At 44.2% G+C, this 17,725-nt stretch overlaps 1 protein-coding gene across 1 annotated transcript in view; it reads left to right on the top strand.

The window, feature by feature from the left end:
- Window positions 1-16,019: 16,019 nt before the first annotated feature.
- The window catches only part of ZCCHC2 (zinc finger CCHC-type containing 2), a 46,972-nt gene continuing 45,266 nt past the window's right edge, over window positions 16,020-17,725 (top strand). The window contains exon 1 of the mRNA XM_007457528.1: window positions 16,020-16,958. Within this exon, the coding sequence (XP_007457590.1) occupies window positions 16,020-16,958 (939 nt within the window). The remainder of the gene's footprint in view (window positions 16,959-17,725) is intronic.

Here is a 17,725-nt window from a genome sequence, read left to right as displayed (position 1 = left end):
ATTTAAAATAGCTGCAAGCAACTGCATCATAATTCCTTCCTGGTTTTCGCATACGGAGCGCTGTGTTCTGAATTGTGTGCAGTGCCCTTGATGGACGTGCCCTTCCGTAAGATGTTTGCTTGAATTTGCAGAGCAAGTCAGCCACCAAGATAAACACCATTGCTTCCAGGCCAGGCCTTCCAAGTAAGGCTCCTCAGGTTGTCTCTTCATATATTTATTTCAGGCTCTTGCAAAGGTCCCTAAATTGCTGTCTCAGTATACGTGTTTGCAGTATTTATGCTTAAGGTTAACAGCTCTACTCTTTTTTTTTTTTTTTTTTGCTACAAAGCATTTTATTAATAAAGTCCAATATTGTTAAATAAATATATAATGAGTAACGTGTTTAATGTATAGCATTTTTTTTCCTCCAGTAGAGATGATCAACATTATTCACATCATTATTGGATTTTTGAACGAGCACCTAACTGCAATGCATTCTTATTTAGGTTCAGTAGAGGACCTGTCAAGTTTCTCTCCAGCCCTAAAATAAGTGATGCAATTCTATAAATTGAAACTGAATTATTCCCAAACAATAGTGGGCATGTACGGCTCTACTATTTTATCAAATTTACCAAGTGCTATGTATCTGATCTTCAGCCAGAGTTTATTGGTACATTACCATGACTCAGTGCAAGGCATTCTTATGCATATTTATCCACATCAATTAAAAATGATAAGACGTATAGATCAATGGAATAGAAATGAGAGTCCAGGAATAAACCCATATATCTACAGTTAATTGACAAGGATGTCAAGACAATAAAATGGGGAAAGAACAGTCTTTCAACAAATGGTATTGGGACAGCTGGATATCCACAAGCAAAAGAATGAGCTGGACCTCTATTTTATAGCATATACAAAAATTAACTAAAAAATAGATCAGGGATTCCCTGGTGGCGCAGTGGTTAAGAATCCGCCTGCCAATGCAGGGGACACGGGTTCGAGCCCTGGTCTGAGAAGATCCCACGTGCTGCAGAGCGACTGAGCCCGGGTGCCACAACTACTGAGCCTGTGATCTAGAGCCCGTGAGCCACAACTACTGAAGCCCGCGCACCCTAGAGCCCGTGCTCCGCAACAGGAGAAGCCACCGCAATGGGAAGCCCGCCCACAGCAACGAAGAGTAGCCCCCGCTCGCCGCAACTAGAGAAAGCCCGCGTGCAACAACTAAGACCCAACGCAGCCAAAAATAAATAAATAAATTTATTTAAAAAAAAATAAAAATAGATCAAAGACCTAAATTTAGAAACTAAAATTATAAAATTCTTAGAAGGAAATGTAGGGGTAAATCTTCCTGACTTCAGATTTGGCCCTGGATTCTTAGAAATTACATTTAAAGTACAAGCAACAAAAGAACAAACAAATTGGGCTTCATAAAAATTAAAAACTTTTGGGCTTCCCTGGTGGCACAGTGGTTGGGAGTCCGCCTGCCGCTGCAGGGGACACGGGTTCGTGCCCCGGTCTGGGAAGATCCCACATGCCGCGAAGTGGCTGGGCCCGTGAGCCATGGCTGGTGAGCCTAGGCGTCCGGAGCCTGTGCTCCGCAGCGGGAGATGCCACAACAATGAGAGGCCTGCGTACAGGAAAAAAAAAAAAAAAAAAAAAAAAATTAAAAACTTTTGAGTATTAAAGGGCTATCAAGAAAGTGAAAAGACAATGTACACAATGGGAGAAAATATTTGAAGAAACATGTATCAGATAAGAGACTTGCATCCAGAACATATAAAGAACTCTTGGAACTCAACAACAGAAAGACAAACAACTAAATTTAAAAATGGGCAAAGAGCCTGATATTCCTCCAAAGATATATAAATGACCAACAGGCTCATGAAAAGATGCTCAGCATTATTAGTCATTAAGGAAATGTAAATCAAAACCACAATGAGATATACTTCACACCCAGGAGGATGGCTACAATTACAAAAATAAAATAAACAAAAAAATAACAAGTGTGGGCAAAGATGTGGAGAAATTGGAACCCTCATTCATTGCTGGTGAGAATGTAAAATGGTTCACTTGCTGTGGAAAACAGTTTGGCAGTTCCTCAAAAAGTTAAAAATAGAATTACCATATGATCCTAGACTGAAAATAGACACTCCAATAAATACATGTACATGAATGCTCATTACCACACTATTCACAATAGCCAAATGGTGGAAACAACCCATATGTCCCTCAATGGATAAATGGATAAACAAAATGAGGTATATCCACACAAGAGTATCTAACTCAGCCATAATACTACAGTGCTATCTGCTGTATCCTACAATGTGGATGAGCCCCCAAAACATGATGCTAAGTGAATGAAGCCAGACACAAAAGGTCATATTGTGTATGCTTCCATTTATGCAATACGTCCAGAATAGGTAAATCCATATAGACAGAAAAGAAAATTAGTGGTTGCCAGTGGGCATGGGGAGGGGGAATAGGGAGTGACTGCTTAATGGGTACAGGGTTTCCTTTTGAGGTGATGCAACTAGATAGAGGTGATTGTTGCACAACATTGTAAGTGTACTAAATACCACTAAACTCTATACTTTTATTTTATTTATTTATTTTTTGGCCATGCTGCGCGGCTTGTGAGATCTTTGTTCCCTCACCAGGGGTCGAACTGGGGCACTCAGCAGTGGAAGTGCAGAGTCCTAACCACTGGCTGCCAGGGAATTCCCTGAATGCTATACTTTTAAATGGTTACTTTTATGTTATGTGAATTTTACTTCAACAAAATAAAGGGAAAAAAAGGCAACAACCAGACCCTTCCTTGCCCCTCTCCCAGGTACCTCTGTGGAGCTGCTTCTATGGGAACGAGCCTCAGGCTCCACAAACTCCTTCAGGTGCTCAGCCCATCCTCAGGGGGCAGGAAGCACAGTGCAGCCCTGTCCTACCATTTATTGGAGTTTAGGGAAAAAATCACACACACCAGGGCAGTTCCTGGTCTCCCTGTGCCCCCCCTCTTCGTCTCCCCACCAGCCCTCTGCTAAGCAAATCTTGGACGTTGTATCAGGACTGGCTACACAATTTGGGGAATCCAGTGCAAAGTGAAATTGCCAGGCCCTCTGTGAAAAGATTACGAATTTCAAGATGGGGATAGCAGAGCATCCAAAGAAGCATAGGGCTCTTCATTTCTGAGCATGGTGTTCTGTCTGCCCAGGTCATGTGCCCTGGTGGTACCCCACCCCTGTCTCCTGTTTCTGGCTCCGTCGTCACTTTATAGCACTGTATAGACCCCTCTCTGACAACAATGAATGTTGTATCCTGTCCAAGCTGCCTGGGACCACTCAGCTGTCCCCCCAGAGCCACCTTCCAAAGCCAGATCAGTTTAATGTCCTCCCAGCCTTTCCCCTCTCACCCCCTCCCTCACATTGCTTGGCATTCAGTTTGCCTGAGAACTTCAGTGGGCCCAACAGAAACCTTGGCTGCCTCTAGAACTCACTATAGGAACAGGAGAGATGGGCCCTGAATGTGAGGGGGCTGGGAGGAAGCATGGCAAGACTGAGGCCCTGAATCAATGGAGGGGGTCAGGCCTGGTGGTCTCTAAGTCCCCTTAAAACCCTGAGAGTCTATATTGAATCTAGGCCGACATATACTGTTATCCCTATTTTCACAGATGAGTAAACTGAGACTCAGAGAGGTTAAGTAACTTCAGCAAGATCACACAGCTGGATACATGTTTCATTTTGAGTCTAAATGTAACTTAGGAAAACTTAAGACATCTTTACTCTTGGTAATACTGGATAATATATAGTTACCTGCTAGAACTCTGTTAAGATCAGGACTGTTTTTTTCAAATAGCTTTGCTGGCTAAGTTTCAGTTTCCATTTTCTTTCTTTCTATCATTTATCTTTCCCTTTTTAGTAGTTTTATCTGATCCTGTTTATTATAATTGTTCATTTGTGCCCTTGAACCTGATTAAGATACACAAGTTATTCTATGGCAGATATTCCTAAACGAGAAGTTTAAACAGATTTGAAGGTTAGCGTCATGTGTATTTATTCTAGCATTAAGCAAAATGCATCTACTTTATTATTATCATAAAGTTTCCCAGTAGCTGCTTCGGTATCTATGCATCCATGGCTTAACTTACCCCATCTATACATTCCTTGACATGAAAAGGCCACCAGGAATCTCTGACGCCCTAATCAGCCTATTGTGAATGAACCATATCCAGGATTTCTGCCTTTGTCAGAAAAAGGACTGATTGAGAACTTCCTGAACTTGCTGATATTCTGGCCGTAAAGTGGAGGAAAGGAGCCTGTGAGCCTCGTCATTCACAGCTTATTCTCAAATCTATCAAAGCCAAAGAGGCCAAGGACTCCATGGGACAACATGAACTGGAAAGTGTGAGGAAAGGACTCGAAATAGTGACCAAGTGGTTAGGAAGCTCTTCAGACTTGACAGCACTTAGGGAAAAGAAAGATTGAACTTCTATTTAGATAACCAACACATACTTCAGACACTAAATCATTAAGGTATTTAAACTCTAAAAAATTTCTGCTTGAAACTTGAATCCTTGATGACCCTGTATTTTTTTAAATTAATTAATTAATTATTATTATCTTTGGTTGCGTTGGGTCTTTATTGCTGTGCACGGGCTTTCTCTAGTTGCGGCAAGCGGGGGCTACTCTTTGTTATCGTGCACGGGCTTCTCATTGTGGTGGCTTCTCTTGCTGCAGAGCACGGGCTCTAGACGCACGGGCTTCAGTAGCTGTGGTTCGCGGGTTCAGGCTCAGTAGTTGTGGCGCTTGGGCTTAGTTGCTCTGAGGCATGTGGGATCTTCCCGGACCAGGGCTCAAACCCGTGTTCCCTGCATTGGCCGGCAGATTCTTAACCACTGTGCCCCCTGGGAAGTCCCATGACCCTGTAGTTGAAAGTACATGGTTTTCCTTTCCAAAATTAATATATGCCCCATTTTGACAATTTGGAAAACAGATGAGAGGAGGAGAAAAAAATTCAAATTGTAATTTCACCATTAAAGATAACTCCTCTTAACGTCTGCAGGTATTCTTCCCCATTTCTTTTTTCTACTCATATTTTTTGCATATTATCTTGACCATGCTACTTGTAAAATTTTATACCCTGCTTTTTTTCACTTAACATTATATTATAGCATTTCCCTGTGTTGGTACAAATTTTACCGACCCCATTTTTGTAATGGTTATGTAATATTCTCTCATTTGAATATAATGCATTTGCCGTTCACTTATTTTTGGACATTAATATTACAAATTATCCTGTTATGAACATGTTTGCATATAAAGTTTGTGTTTTTGTTTGTTTGTTTTTTAGAATTATTTCCTTAGGAATCATTCCCAGAAATAGGTATATAGTCAGGCATTCCGTATCTGTGTGTTCTGCATACACAATTCAACTAACCTCGGATCAAAAATATTCGGAAAAAATAAATTTCAGAAAGTTCCAAAAAGCAGAACTTGAATTTTCCATAGGCTGGCAATTATTTACACAGTATTTACATTGCATTAGGTATTATAAGTAATCTAGAGATGATTTAAAGTATACGAGAGGATATGCATAGGTTATAGGCAAATACTATGCCGTTGTATATAAGGGACCTGAGCATCCTCAGATTTAGTAACCAAGGGGGTTCTGGAACCTATACTAAATGGTACAAAAAGTTTTAAGATTCTTGACACATAGTGTCACGTTGCTTTACAAAATGATTGTAGCAGTTTACACTCTAAAGCAACCTATGTAGCATCAAGTTTCCTAGCAAAATCAGTTACTTAAAGTTGTTTGAAGCAAATATTCCCTTAAAAGAAGTTTCCCACACATCTAATTTATACAAAAATGTCCTTTATTTTACCTATGCCTCTGAAAGGTTTTTAGCAGTTCACTACTGTGACCATATTTGAATTTAAAAATCAAGCTTTAATCAGTTTATTTGTGTGACATGGAGGCCTAAAGAGGAGTATAGAATGTGGTCTGTGTCCCATAGGATAGACAAGAATTACGTATAGAAATAATTGGGGGAAAACAGCATTGCTGAACTGGGTGGTAAGGGCCCCCACAGTTCAGAGGGAGATGAGACTCGTGGGGACTGGAATGCCTGGGGAGACAGGTGAGTTCTATTCCTCTGGAAGTGGTGGAATCTGACACTGAAGGATGGTAAGACCTAGATAAACACAGAGGAGATGAGGAGGGCCTTCGAGACTGGGAAAACAGGATTTACAAAGAAGGTTTGCCATAAAAGGAAATGAGGAGACAGTAGGCTAAAATTTACAAGTGATGTAACCTACATTTGTACACTAAATTCTGATGTTCCATCTCCTGATTTGTACTCAGAGAAGTCAGTCCACATAAGCTCATCTGATTTTAGAGCTAGAAGAGATCTTAGCTCAGCCCAATATCTCCCGTATTCTATATTTTTCAAAGGAGGAAGTAGAAAAGAGTGAAGGATTAGAAGCTATATGTTCTAATTCCTAGGACAGTGCTTTTTCTATGGGGTCCTACACTCCGGCACACCAGATGGGAATCTGACAGAGATCAGGTTTATTTAATGCCTTATATTTATATGTTTAAACGCACACCCACAACATTCTTACAGGGCCTGGGAAAATAACTGGGGGGAGGGGGGTGCCAGGTAGGAGTGATTATATAGATGTGAAGAGGGGACTGAGTTTTCATCAACTTTAAAGTTTAGTTCCATACCCGTATTAGAATATTTTTTGTGGAATGATTAAATGGTGTGACTAAATATTAGAGCTATTTATGTCTTGCATACTTAAGTATATTTAAAGAAAGAGTGCAAATATAATCATCATACAAATTAAACTTTTCCTTTAAGTCTTAATAGAAGTCACTCTGCTAAATTTTATGAGGAATGCAATAAATAATAAGATGGAGGGTGTAGCTCCAGGCAACTCACAATTTAACTGAGAAAATAAGATTTAGAAACATATATCTACAATGTGCATACAGATACACAGATAACTTTGATACAGATAACTTTTACCTATCTTCTATCACATAATCAGTGTCTTACAAAGAGTAGGTACTCAATACATATTTGCTAAACAAATAAATGAAGGAAGGAAAAACCATTTCCAGGTGGGATAGCAATGGGAGAGTTCCTGAAAGAGTGAAGATTTGACATTGGTCCTTGAGTGTGGTTAAGATTTAGAAGAATTAGGAGGATGTAAGAAACATTACAGACAAGGAATGAAACGGAAGTCTAATGTGCCTATTTTTGGCAAGTTAGATAAACGTGCTCTCTGATCACTAAAAATTAACTTTCTTAAACAGATAACTGTGGTATACACAGAGGCATGTGTACATACACATAGGATAAAATTAACAGTACACCTCACCAAGAGGTGATTTTTAGGGCTAGAGGAAAAATACATTCTAAAAGATAGCACTGAAAAATAAACTGTTTGTCCTCAAAAAAAATAAACACAACAAAGCAAAAAACACACCCTGAAAACTTTTCCTCAATTGTGTTGCTATAAACTAGAATAGTCTGGAATAGAAAATATACCATTTCCTGAACAGCCTAAGGGATATTAATGACTAGTGATCACATAGTTGCAAAATACTGGTGGATACTGATTCTCTCCTGGTGTAAAAGATATGTCAGTTCAGTTCTGTGAGATTGCGTGAGGGCAAAGGTGTTACAAATATACACAGATCACTCACTCTACACACAATACCTTTGCCCCAAATAACCTTCTGCACCTTTTATACAGTGAAAGAATTACAGCTACTATTCTAGGCACTAGTTCCTAAAATATAAAGGCATTCTTTCCTCTTTGAAGAATTTTAAACTATAGGTAAAGACGTGCTATTTATAGATGCAGAACACATGTAAAGAGTTTTTGTTATAACTTTTTTTCTCTGCTAAAAGCATTTGTCTTATTTTGAGTGAAAGGGGGCTTACTAGTTATTTAATCTAAATCCTGAAAGTTGTTTGTACATGTGTGTAGATATATGATAACACAGTGTGAAGGACAGGAGGTAGGGGTGTTTACAGTCTCTAAGTGGTAAATGAAGCTACATATTCCACGACAAAGGAACCTAAGCAGTAGTAAATCAACCTATATATAACAAGGTTTCTACATTTTGTATGAAGTGGAAACATTAAATAAAGTAGAATGAAAAGTTAGGGATGTGTATTGTATCCCTATAGAAAGAACTGGGGGGGGGGGCAGGGGGTAAGGCAGGGGCAGGATTACCCAAATGACTGAGGGAGAAGCACAGCAAATCTTTTCCCTAAACAGCAACAATAAAATTGGACAAAATTATCAAAAACAACCATCTCAGTACTCTGTAAATACAAAAAGTTGAGAAGAATTTATCTGAGACAACTATTGAACTTCAGTGAGATCAGTGGAAGTTTGTGGCATTTTAGCCTGGGGCTGCTCCCAGCCACCCCTTTCCTCAGCTTCATGGAGAGGCAGAGTAAGTGATGAGAGACAGCTGCTAGAGCAGGGCAGCATCCAGTAACATATAAAAAGAATGATACATTATGACCAAGTGGGATTTATCCCAGGAATGTAAGGTTGGTTCAACATCTAAATATCATTTAATATAATACACCATATAATAGAATAAAGTGCATACACCACATGATCACCTCAAAAGACCCAGGAAAAGTATAGGACAAAATCCAATACCTATTCATGATAAAAACTCTCAGCAAACTAGGACTAGAAAGGGACCTCTGCAGTCTATTAAAGGGCATTTGTGAAAAATGTACAACTAACATCATACTCAGCAATGAAAGTCTGAATTTTTTCCCCACTAAGCTGGGAATAAGGTAAGGATGTCTACTCTTACCACTTCTATTCAACATTGTGCTAGAAATTCTAGCCAGTGCAGACAGGGAAGAAAAACAAGGCATACTGATCAGAAAGGAAAAATAAAACTTGTCTTTATTCAGACTCATGATCCTGTACGTAAAAAATCTTGAAACACACACATACACAAACACTCACACAACTAGTAGAATGAACAAGTCAGCAAGGTGCAAACTGCAAGATCAACATACAAAAATCAATTGTATTTCCATATACTAGCAATAAACAATCCAAAATTAAAATTAAGAAATCAACATAGTCTTAAGTTAAAAATGTAGCACCCACAAAACTACAGTGTATAATATATATACCCTGCACAAATATACACACATATATGTGTGCATACTCAAACACATACAATCACAGGAAAATATTGGAAATAAATTGTGTGAGTTACCTCTAGGCAGTGGAATTATGGCTTACTTAAAAATTTTAATTTTAATCAAATTTTTTTTATTAATCAAAATTTTAATAGTGACTGTGTGTGGCTTTTATAGTCAGGAAACACGTGGTAAATTATTCATTATCTAGATGGTATAATGGTTGAAAACAGTGTAGGGTGGCCAATCAGGGTTTGAAACATGTATCAGTCACCTTCTAGCATGAGACCTTGGAAAAATAGCTTAACCTTTTAGTCTCGCTTTTCTCATCTATAAAATGGTGTATACCATTTTATAGAATGTTACGAAGATTAATTGGCAGGTGGATTCTTACCACTGCACCACCAGGGAAGTCTGATTTTGTACTCTTCTTTAGGAACATTTCTGTCTGAGGATGACCTTGCTTGCATTTGGCTGTGGCCCAGGTTTCCTTCAGAATGCATTGACAAACTGACTCTTGGGACACCTTATGACTCTGCAAGCCATTTCAAGTTGATTCTAACCAGCTTCACTCTCTAATATTTTGAAAGGTCAATATATTGAGGTAACAAATTCAGAAAACCCATTCTCCATTAGGCTTGCGTTCCTTTTACAAATCTTATTATTCTATTTTATATATAGTTTTAAGGGGACTTTGATTAATGTTTTGTCCCATTGACAAAACCAGTTAATTAAGCAACTTTAGGGACTTCCCTGCTGGTGCAGTGGTTAAGACTACGAGCTCCCAATGCAGGGGGCCCAGGTTCAATCCCTGGTCAGGGAACTAGACCCCACGTGCCACAACTAAAAGATCCCGCATGCAGCAATGAAGATCCTGTGTGCCGCAACTAAGACCTGGCACAGCCAAATAAATAAATAAATAGTTTTTAAAAAGCGACTTTAAATGTGCTAAACTCCATTCATAAATTAACAAATTTTATTTTTTTACTCATCCTGTGGATGTCTATTTGCAATCGCCATTTTTTCCCACTTTATTTTGAAAAAAAAAAAAATCGCACCTAAAGAAAGGTGAAATTGTACAATGTTCACCCATATACCCTTCATCTAGATTTGTCTACTGTTAATATTTTGTCATGTTTGCTTTATTTCTCTATATATAATTTTTAAATTAAAAGATAAAATTGTAGATATCATGACATTTCAACGTTCAGTACTTTGGCATGAACCAACTGAAAACATTTTTCTATACAACCATGATGTCATTCTCACCCAAGAAATTTAGCATTGATACAGTAACCATATCAAATAAGAAGTCCATATTCAAATTTACCTAATTATTCCCAAAATGTCTTTTAGAGTTTTTTAAACCCAGGATCCAATCATAGATCATGAATTGCATTTGGTTGTCATGTCTCTTTAGTTTTCTTTAAGCTACAACAGTCCCCTGCCTGTTTGCTTTTATGACATTGATATTTTGGATGATTCAGGCCTGTGTCTTGTATAATGTCCCCAATCCAGATTTTGTCTCTTTCCCCATGACTAGATTCAGTGTAGACATTTTGGCAAGAATACTGCAAATAGTGTGTGCTTCCAATGACATCCATGACAGGAGGAGGAATGTTAGGCCGGCTCATTATTGGTGATGCTAATCGCGACCACATGGTTAAGGTGGTATCCATCAGATTTATTAATGTAAAAGTACCATCCCTCCCTTTTAACTAAGTGAGGTGTTATTTTGAGGACCTGTGAATGTTTTGCTTCCCAACAACTTTGCACCCAGTGGTGAAAATGCCTGGATCAATTATTGCATTTGGTGGTTGCAAAATGATACTTTCCTTCTAAAATTTCCAGCTGGCATTCTTCTATAAAGAAGCGCTTTCCATGCACCCTTCTCCACCCCTTTTTCTTTGAGAATCCCTATGAACTTGGATTCTTTTTTATTCACTGGCTCCATCTTATTCTTTTTGATATTCAAATTCTGCTAGATTTGGCCAGTGGGAGCCCCTTCACGTACCAATTTTATAGAGTTTGTTGGCTCGTATGTCCATTTGACATATCCCAGTCATTCTGGGTTTCTGAACCAATTGGAGAGAAGTATGGGCTTTCCTGATTGGGTTACTGCTCAATCCCACGGAGCTGGCAAAGGTATCCCCCAAGCCACACAGGGTCTTTGGGAAAAGCCTGGATACTTGAAGAAAAAAAAATGAGGCTTCTTTTATGAAGATGAAAGGGTAAGAGATGGTTGTTTTAAGGTGGGTTGACAATCAACAGCTCACCAATAATATGATGTTACCATACGTTTAAAGAAGTACATGAATTCAGCAAATTCTATTCCAGAGACGCTGCTGGAGCAGAGGTTATTTTTCTATCTAGCAAGTCAGCCTTCCAGAACTTCAATTCTACCTTTCCACAGGTCCCTAGAAGGCAGTGTGATTTTTTTTGGCGGGGGGTGGTGGTGGGGGAGAGAGAGCCCTTGCCTTTTTGAGCGATTGGGTACAAGGTCTATTTGCAAAGCTACCAAAGAACCACACAAGTGCCTAAGGTCATCCAGCTCCTTAATTTCTAACACAAATCAGAAGCCTGAGGATTTTGCAAACCAAACCACTTCAGAATCAAGTTTATTTCCGGACAGGCCTCAAAGATTGGTGGATTTCAGGGTTTCTCTAAAAGTTTTGATGTACAAGTGGGAATACTCGGGCAGCCTGGTCAATCTAAGTCCCCAAGAACCTTTCTGACAAGTGGAACCATAACTCCAGGGAGACTCCGAATTTTACCCGATGGTAGTCTTCCAGAAAAGGTGCCATATACCACAGTATTGGGCATGGACTTCCAGCTGATCAATGAGAATACTGTCACAGCCTAAATACTGAGGATTTCTTTTTATCTCAAATATGTCATATTGGGTGTTTTTGTAAACCTTACAAAAACTTATCCTTTTAATTTTAAATATGCAATATTTTTTCCCTTAAGTTGTATGTCAATGAATAATTTACCTGTGTTGTTTGCAAGACCTTTAGGCCAGCTTTTTAACTGTAATCTCTAAAGACAATTTAATATTTAATCTCTTAAAATAAATATGATGTAACAAAAGGAAAATATGTGACCTAACTAAACAAAAAAAATTTTTTTGAGGTACCTTAAACCCATGACAACTTAAGTGATCAAAACTATAGATTGTAAGTACAATGACACTGGACACATGTTGGGTGCTTCCCCAGCATCCATGTTTCCCTTCTTTCCAAAAGCCCTGGCTTTCTTTTGGGGGATCCACACAGCTCTGAAGAAGCTGCCTCCACTTCTCTGGCTCCAGGATTGATCAGGAACAGGCATGTAACCGAAGCCAATTCAATTAGAATAAATCTCAGGACTAGCCTGGCAAGGTTGGGAGCTGATGTTTTCTCTTCCCTGCTAGAGGTGAAAAGGGTTCAGGTGATCCCAGGAGCTGTTAGCAGTTACTTTTGGTCCCTGGAGCATTATTCATTCATTATTTAACAAACATTTAGTAACAACTACTGTGTTCCAGATGTGAAAATATAAAAGTGAATAAAACATGGTCGTCGATGTTAAGATATTTATATTGTAATGGAGGAAACAGGGAGGTATAATGGGGGAGGGGGCAGATAGGTCAACATTCACAAAGACTAAGAACAAATTCTTGGTACGGATCAGGTTAGCTGTTGCAGGATATCATCTGAGGTAGACGTGGCTGTATCTAGGCATCCTTTATATGGAGTAGATGTCATTACCAGTCTGCCTTGAACCATCCAATTAATTGTGGTTTCAGTGAAATTTCTTGCAGTAACCCAATTGCAAAAGGGTTACAAAGTCTCCTCAATCTTCAAACACTGGCTGGTTCTTAATCCAAAGTATAATCTTAACTTGAAACCAGTCTTCTGTGTACACCATCTTTCATTGTTAAAGAGGCAAATAAAACAAAGTATATTGAATATGCATAAATGTCATCTAGGGACAAGATACAATAGCACTTTGTGTCCTTAAAGATGTCTTTTACAGGATATATTCCTCTGAAAGATCTGGATACAAACACACACACACCATTACCACAGCAATACTATTTGGCCCATCTGAATGATTATATAGAAAATATAAAATACCAGGGAATCTAGAGCAGGTGTTCCCAATAGGTAGGCCCGGTGGGAGGAATACCTTGCTAGGATGGCTTATTAGAATCATCTGGATAGTTTTTTCCGATAAACACGCCTACACCTCATCTTGGGATTTCCATCTGGGCCCCTCCCTGTTGTAGTACATTAGTCTTAACTGAAGGTGTTCTCTCTCTCTCACTTAGGGTGGGGTGGAAAAAAACAGAGGCCTGGTCTAATGAGTAGCGGTATGGAGAGGGACCTCTGAAACCATGTACTGGGGCATAAATAGCAAATTATCCAGCTGATGGATCATGACCAGAATCATTAAATCACTGTGCGTCATGTATGTGTAGGAGCTTTGATCACCGCATCTTCTAATATGGACAAAAGATAGAAGGACAAAAGTAATCATCATTGATGACAAATCTGAATTCAGACCCAAAATTTATGGATCGAGTATTGTGGGGAGTTCATACCAAATGGCTTCTTGTTGCCAAGGAAGAGGTGAAGACCATATGCCTGGATCACCTCGATCCTCATCTAGACAGGGTGACTCACTGTGGACCTGTGAGTATCTAGCAAGATTATTATTGGTTGCCTGAAGTATTTCACCCTAAGCTTCAGAAATGTGGGAACAGATGAGATAGGATAGAAGATTCCAGGGCAGGTGAGGTTGACAGCAAAAAGGGGCAAGGACTGTAATAATAAAAGTCCTTGTAAAGTTTTCTCCTGATTGTAATGATTTCTACATCACAGCAAAAGAACACAAGGAAATAGCAAATTACAGGAAAGAATGGCTTTCATATATTTTACTAATCTCAAGTGTGTTGAAAACAATTGTCTCCCTATTTTATCACTGAAACTGATTTAGGCTTTAGTTCAGCCTTTTACTGAATTATAAATTAGCTTCTTAGGGCATAAAGCTGTGGGGTAAAGAGGGCTCAGCATATGCTCTCTCAACAGATGTCCAAATACTTTCAGAAAGACTTTCGTAAAAAGTGATTCTTTTTTTACATACTGCCACAATGTAGCTATAATAGGACTTCCTAATTTAAAACATTAAGGATTTTTTTTTAAACTCACCTTTTTAAACTTAACCCTCAAAAGATCCAGTGGGACCGTAAAAACTTAGGCTCCATTGTTTTTTAAAAAGCAACAAACAGGAGCTTTCCTGGTGGCGCAGTGGTTGAAAATCTGCCTGCCAATGCAGGGGCCACGGGTTCGAGCCCTAGGTCTGGGAGAATCCCACGTGCCGCGGAGCAACTAGGCCCGTGAGCCACAACTACTGAGCCTGCGCGTCTGGAGCCTGTGCTCCGCAACAAGAGAGGCCGCGATACTGAGAGGCCCGCGCACTGCGATGAAGAGTGGCCCCCACTTGCCACAACTAGAGATAGGCCCTCGCACAGAAACGAAGACCCAACACAGCCAAAAATAAATAAGTTTTTTTAAAAAGCAACAAACAGCGAGAGAGGGAGAGAGAATATTACGTTTTGTAGAAAATATAATAATCCCCCAAAGATGGGGGCTTTGGGGGGCTTTTGCTAACTGTCGTGGAAATAATTTCCAAAGAGCGTTACAGACGAGAGGCAACTGTTAGGCCAGGGGCATCCACACCAGAGCGTCCCGCCTCGGTCCAGAGGCCGTGGAACTCCCGTGGGTCGGGTCGCCCCTGCGCCCCCAGCGTCGACCCGTGCCGCCCGCGCCCCGGGTGAGCGCTCGCCCGGGATCGAGGTGTCCTGGCCCCCCAACCCACAGCCGCAGCCCAGCTTCCCCACCCTGTTCCCCGATCCGCAATCCGGAGAGCCGACACAGAGATCCCGGTAAAGCTGCGGTGGGAACTGTCCTGTCGCTGACTTCCAGACAGTCGGCCGGGCTGTGAACCGAAGAAGTGCGGGTTAGCGCGCTCCCTCCGGAGGAAGCCCGGTTCCTGGGACGCGAACCACGCGGCCGCGAAGGGAACCCGGCGGCGCTCTGGGGCGGCGGCCCCGGTGAGGAGGTAGGGCAGAGTCCGTAGTCACAAGCCGTGCTCGGGCCCTTGGAAAAGGTGCAATTCTCCACTTCCCTCCTCACACGTGGGCCTTGCACCCTCCTCGCCGCGCTCCTGCCCATCTAGCCGCCACCCACGGTCCCACAGCGTCCTCCCCGCGACCCGCAGGCAACCTCCAGACATTAGGACCGCGCAGAAGCCGTCCAGAGGGAAGGCGCCTAGAGGCCAGTTGGGCGTGGCTTCTCGGAGAGAGGCGGGCCCAGGGGGCGGGGAGATCTACGCAACCATTGGTTCGGGCTGCTGATTGGCTGAAGTGCCTGAGTGGAGCCCGCAAGCGTCTCCGCCCGGACTAGCCGCTCCTCCTCTTCTCCCAGCCGATCGGTCTGCACCGGTTCGCGAGGGAACCGCTCAGGTACCGCCGCCACAGCCCAGTGCGGACGACGGGAGAGGGAGGCGGAAGGAGGACACGCTCGCTCGCTTGCTCGCTCCCACCCGCACCCGGGCTCCTAGAGCCGGCGCGGAGCCCAGGGGGAGGAGCCACTGCGGTCACGCCCCGCCTCCGGCCCGGGAAGACTACGCCAGCGACCCCGCCGGCTGGCCACCGCCCCCCTTGCCGGCCGAGACCCGCCCCCGGCCCTCCCTCGGCGGCATGGAGGGGACCCGCTCCTGACGGCCGCGCAGCCGCCTCGGCCCCCGCCCCTCCTCCTGGCCCCTCCCTCCCGCCCCCGCTCGCATGTCCGCGCCGCCTTAGCCGAGGATGCTGAGGATGAAGCTACCGCTGAAGCCGACGCACCCCGCGGAGCCGCCGCCCGAGGCGGAGGAGCCTGAGGCGGACGCGCGGCCAGGCGCGAAGGCGCCGCCGCGCCGCCGCCGTGACTGCCGACCCCCGCCGCCGCCGCCGCTCTCGGGCCCGCCCCGGGGCCCCCCGCTGCCGCCGCCGCCGCCGCCACCACCCGGGGGACTCGGGCAGCCTGTTGCTGGCGGATCGGCGGCGGGGGCGGGCATGCCGAGCGGCGGCGGAGGGCCCACGGCGGCGCTGCGCGAGCAGGAGCGGGTGTATGAGTGGTTCGGGCTGGTGCTGGGCTCGGCGCAGCGCCTGGAGTTCATGTGCGGGCTGCTGGACCTGTGCAACCCGCTGGAGCTGCGCTTCCTCGGCTCGTGCCTGGAGGACCTGGCGCGCAAGGACTACCACTACCTGCGCGACTCGGAGGCCAAGGCCAACGGTCTCTCGGACCCGGGGCCGCTGGCCGACTTCCGAGAGCCCGCAGTGCGCTCGCGCCTCATCGTCTACCTGGCGCTGCTGGGTTCCGAGAACCGTGAGGCCGCCGGCCGCCTGCACCGCCTCCTGCCCCAGGTGGACTCGGTGCTTAAGAGCCTGCGCGCGGCCCGGGGCGACGGCTCGCGGGGTGGCGCGGAGGACGAGCCCGGCGAGGACGGCGACAACGAGGAGGACGCCGATAAGGATGGCTCCGGCCCGGAAGGCGGCGGCGCCGAGCCCCAGCCCTGCGGCGGGCTGGGCTTCAGGGCCCAGGAGGAACTGCTGCTGCTTTTCACCATGGCCTCGCTGCACCCGGCGTTCTCCTTCCACCAGCGGGTCACCCTGAGGGAGCACCTGGAGAGGCTCCGCGCCGCGCTCCGCGGGAGCCCCGAAGACGGGGAGGCGGAGCCGTGCAACTTTGCCGGCCCCAGGGCCCAGGTAAGGCGCGCCAGCGTCCCTGCGCCCGCGGGGCGGTCACTGCCCCGGCGGCCTCCCCCGCCTGCCTTTCGGACGCCCCTTGACCGAGCCTCACCCCGGCGCAGGTGGCTCGGCATCCCCAGCCCAGGCTGCCAGCCCCAGAGCACTAATCTGCGTTTTGCTGGGCCGCTTAGTTGCACTCCCCCCGCCCCCCGCCCCTACACACACGGGTACCCGCCATAACAGAATGCTCTAGAAGTCTCTTCCGTGCCGGAGTTGCCACGGAAAACATGGAGCTCTCAGCCCCGTCCCCCTCTCGGATGAAGGGTCTCGGGACCTTTCTGGCTTTGAGCATCTCGACGTGCTGGGAAAGGCGAAGCGCTAGGGGAGCCTGTGTGTTGGCCGCAGTCAGCCCTGGGCTGAGCTTTCCCTTTCCTGCCTCCTGGCGCTCTGGTCACACGTTGTAAAGCTCTGCCTTGCCCCTCGGTGAGGCGTCCTAAAGGTGCGCTCCCGGCGTGTGGCCCTGTCTTTGATACAGAGGGGCTCTTTTTGCTCAGTGTATGCCTGAGTTAAAGGGAGTCGTAGGGTCTTTGGCTCCTGCTCAGAGAACTTGATGTTCCCAGAAAAACGTCAGATGTGGAGACCAGCGAAATGACTCAAATTAGATAAGTCGTAGCGCTGGTTGTCTGGGTAAAGAAACCCCTCCTGGGGCGGTTGGTTATGCCCTTTGCCTCTGGCGTGTCCTAGTTTCTAACGGGTTTGAGTCGTGCTTACACATTTGGGTACGG

The sequence above is a fragment of the Lipotes vexillifer genome, unplaced genomic scaffold (assembly GCF_000442215.2).
Source record: "Lipotes vexillifer unplaced genomic scaffold, Lipotes_vexillifer_v1.1 scaffold125, whole genome shotgun sequence".
Classification (NCBI taxonomy): domain Eukaryota; kingdom Metazoa; phylum Chordata; class Mammalia; order Artiodactyla; family Lipotidae; genus Lipotes; species Lipotes vexillifer.
This window is presented reverse-complemented; position numbering and strand designations above follow the sequence as displayed.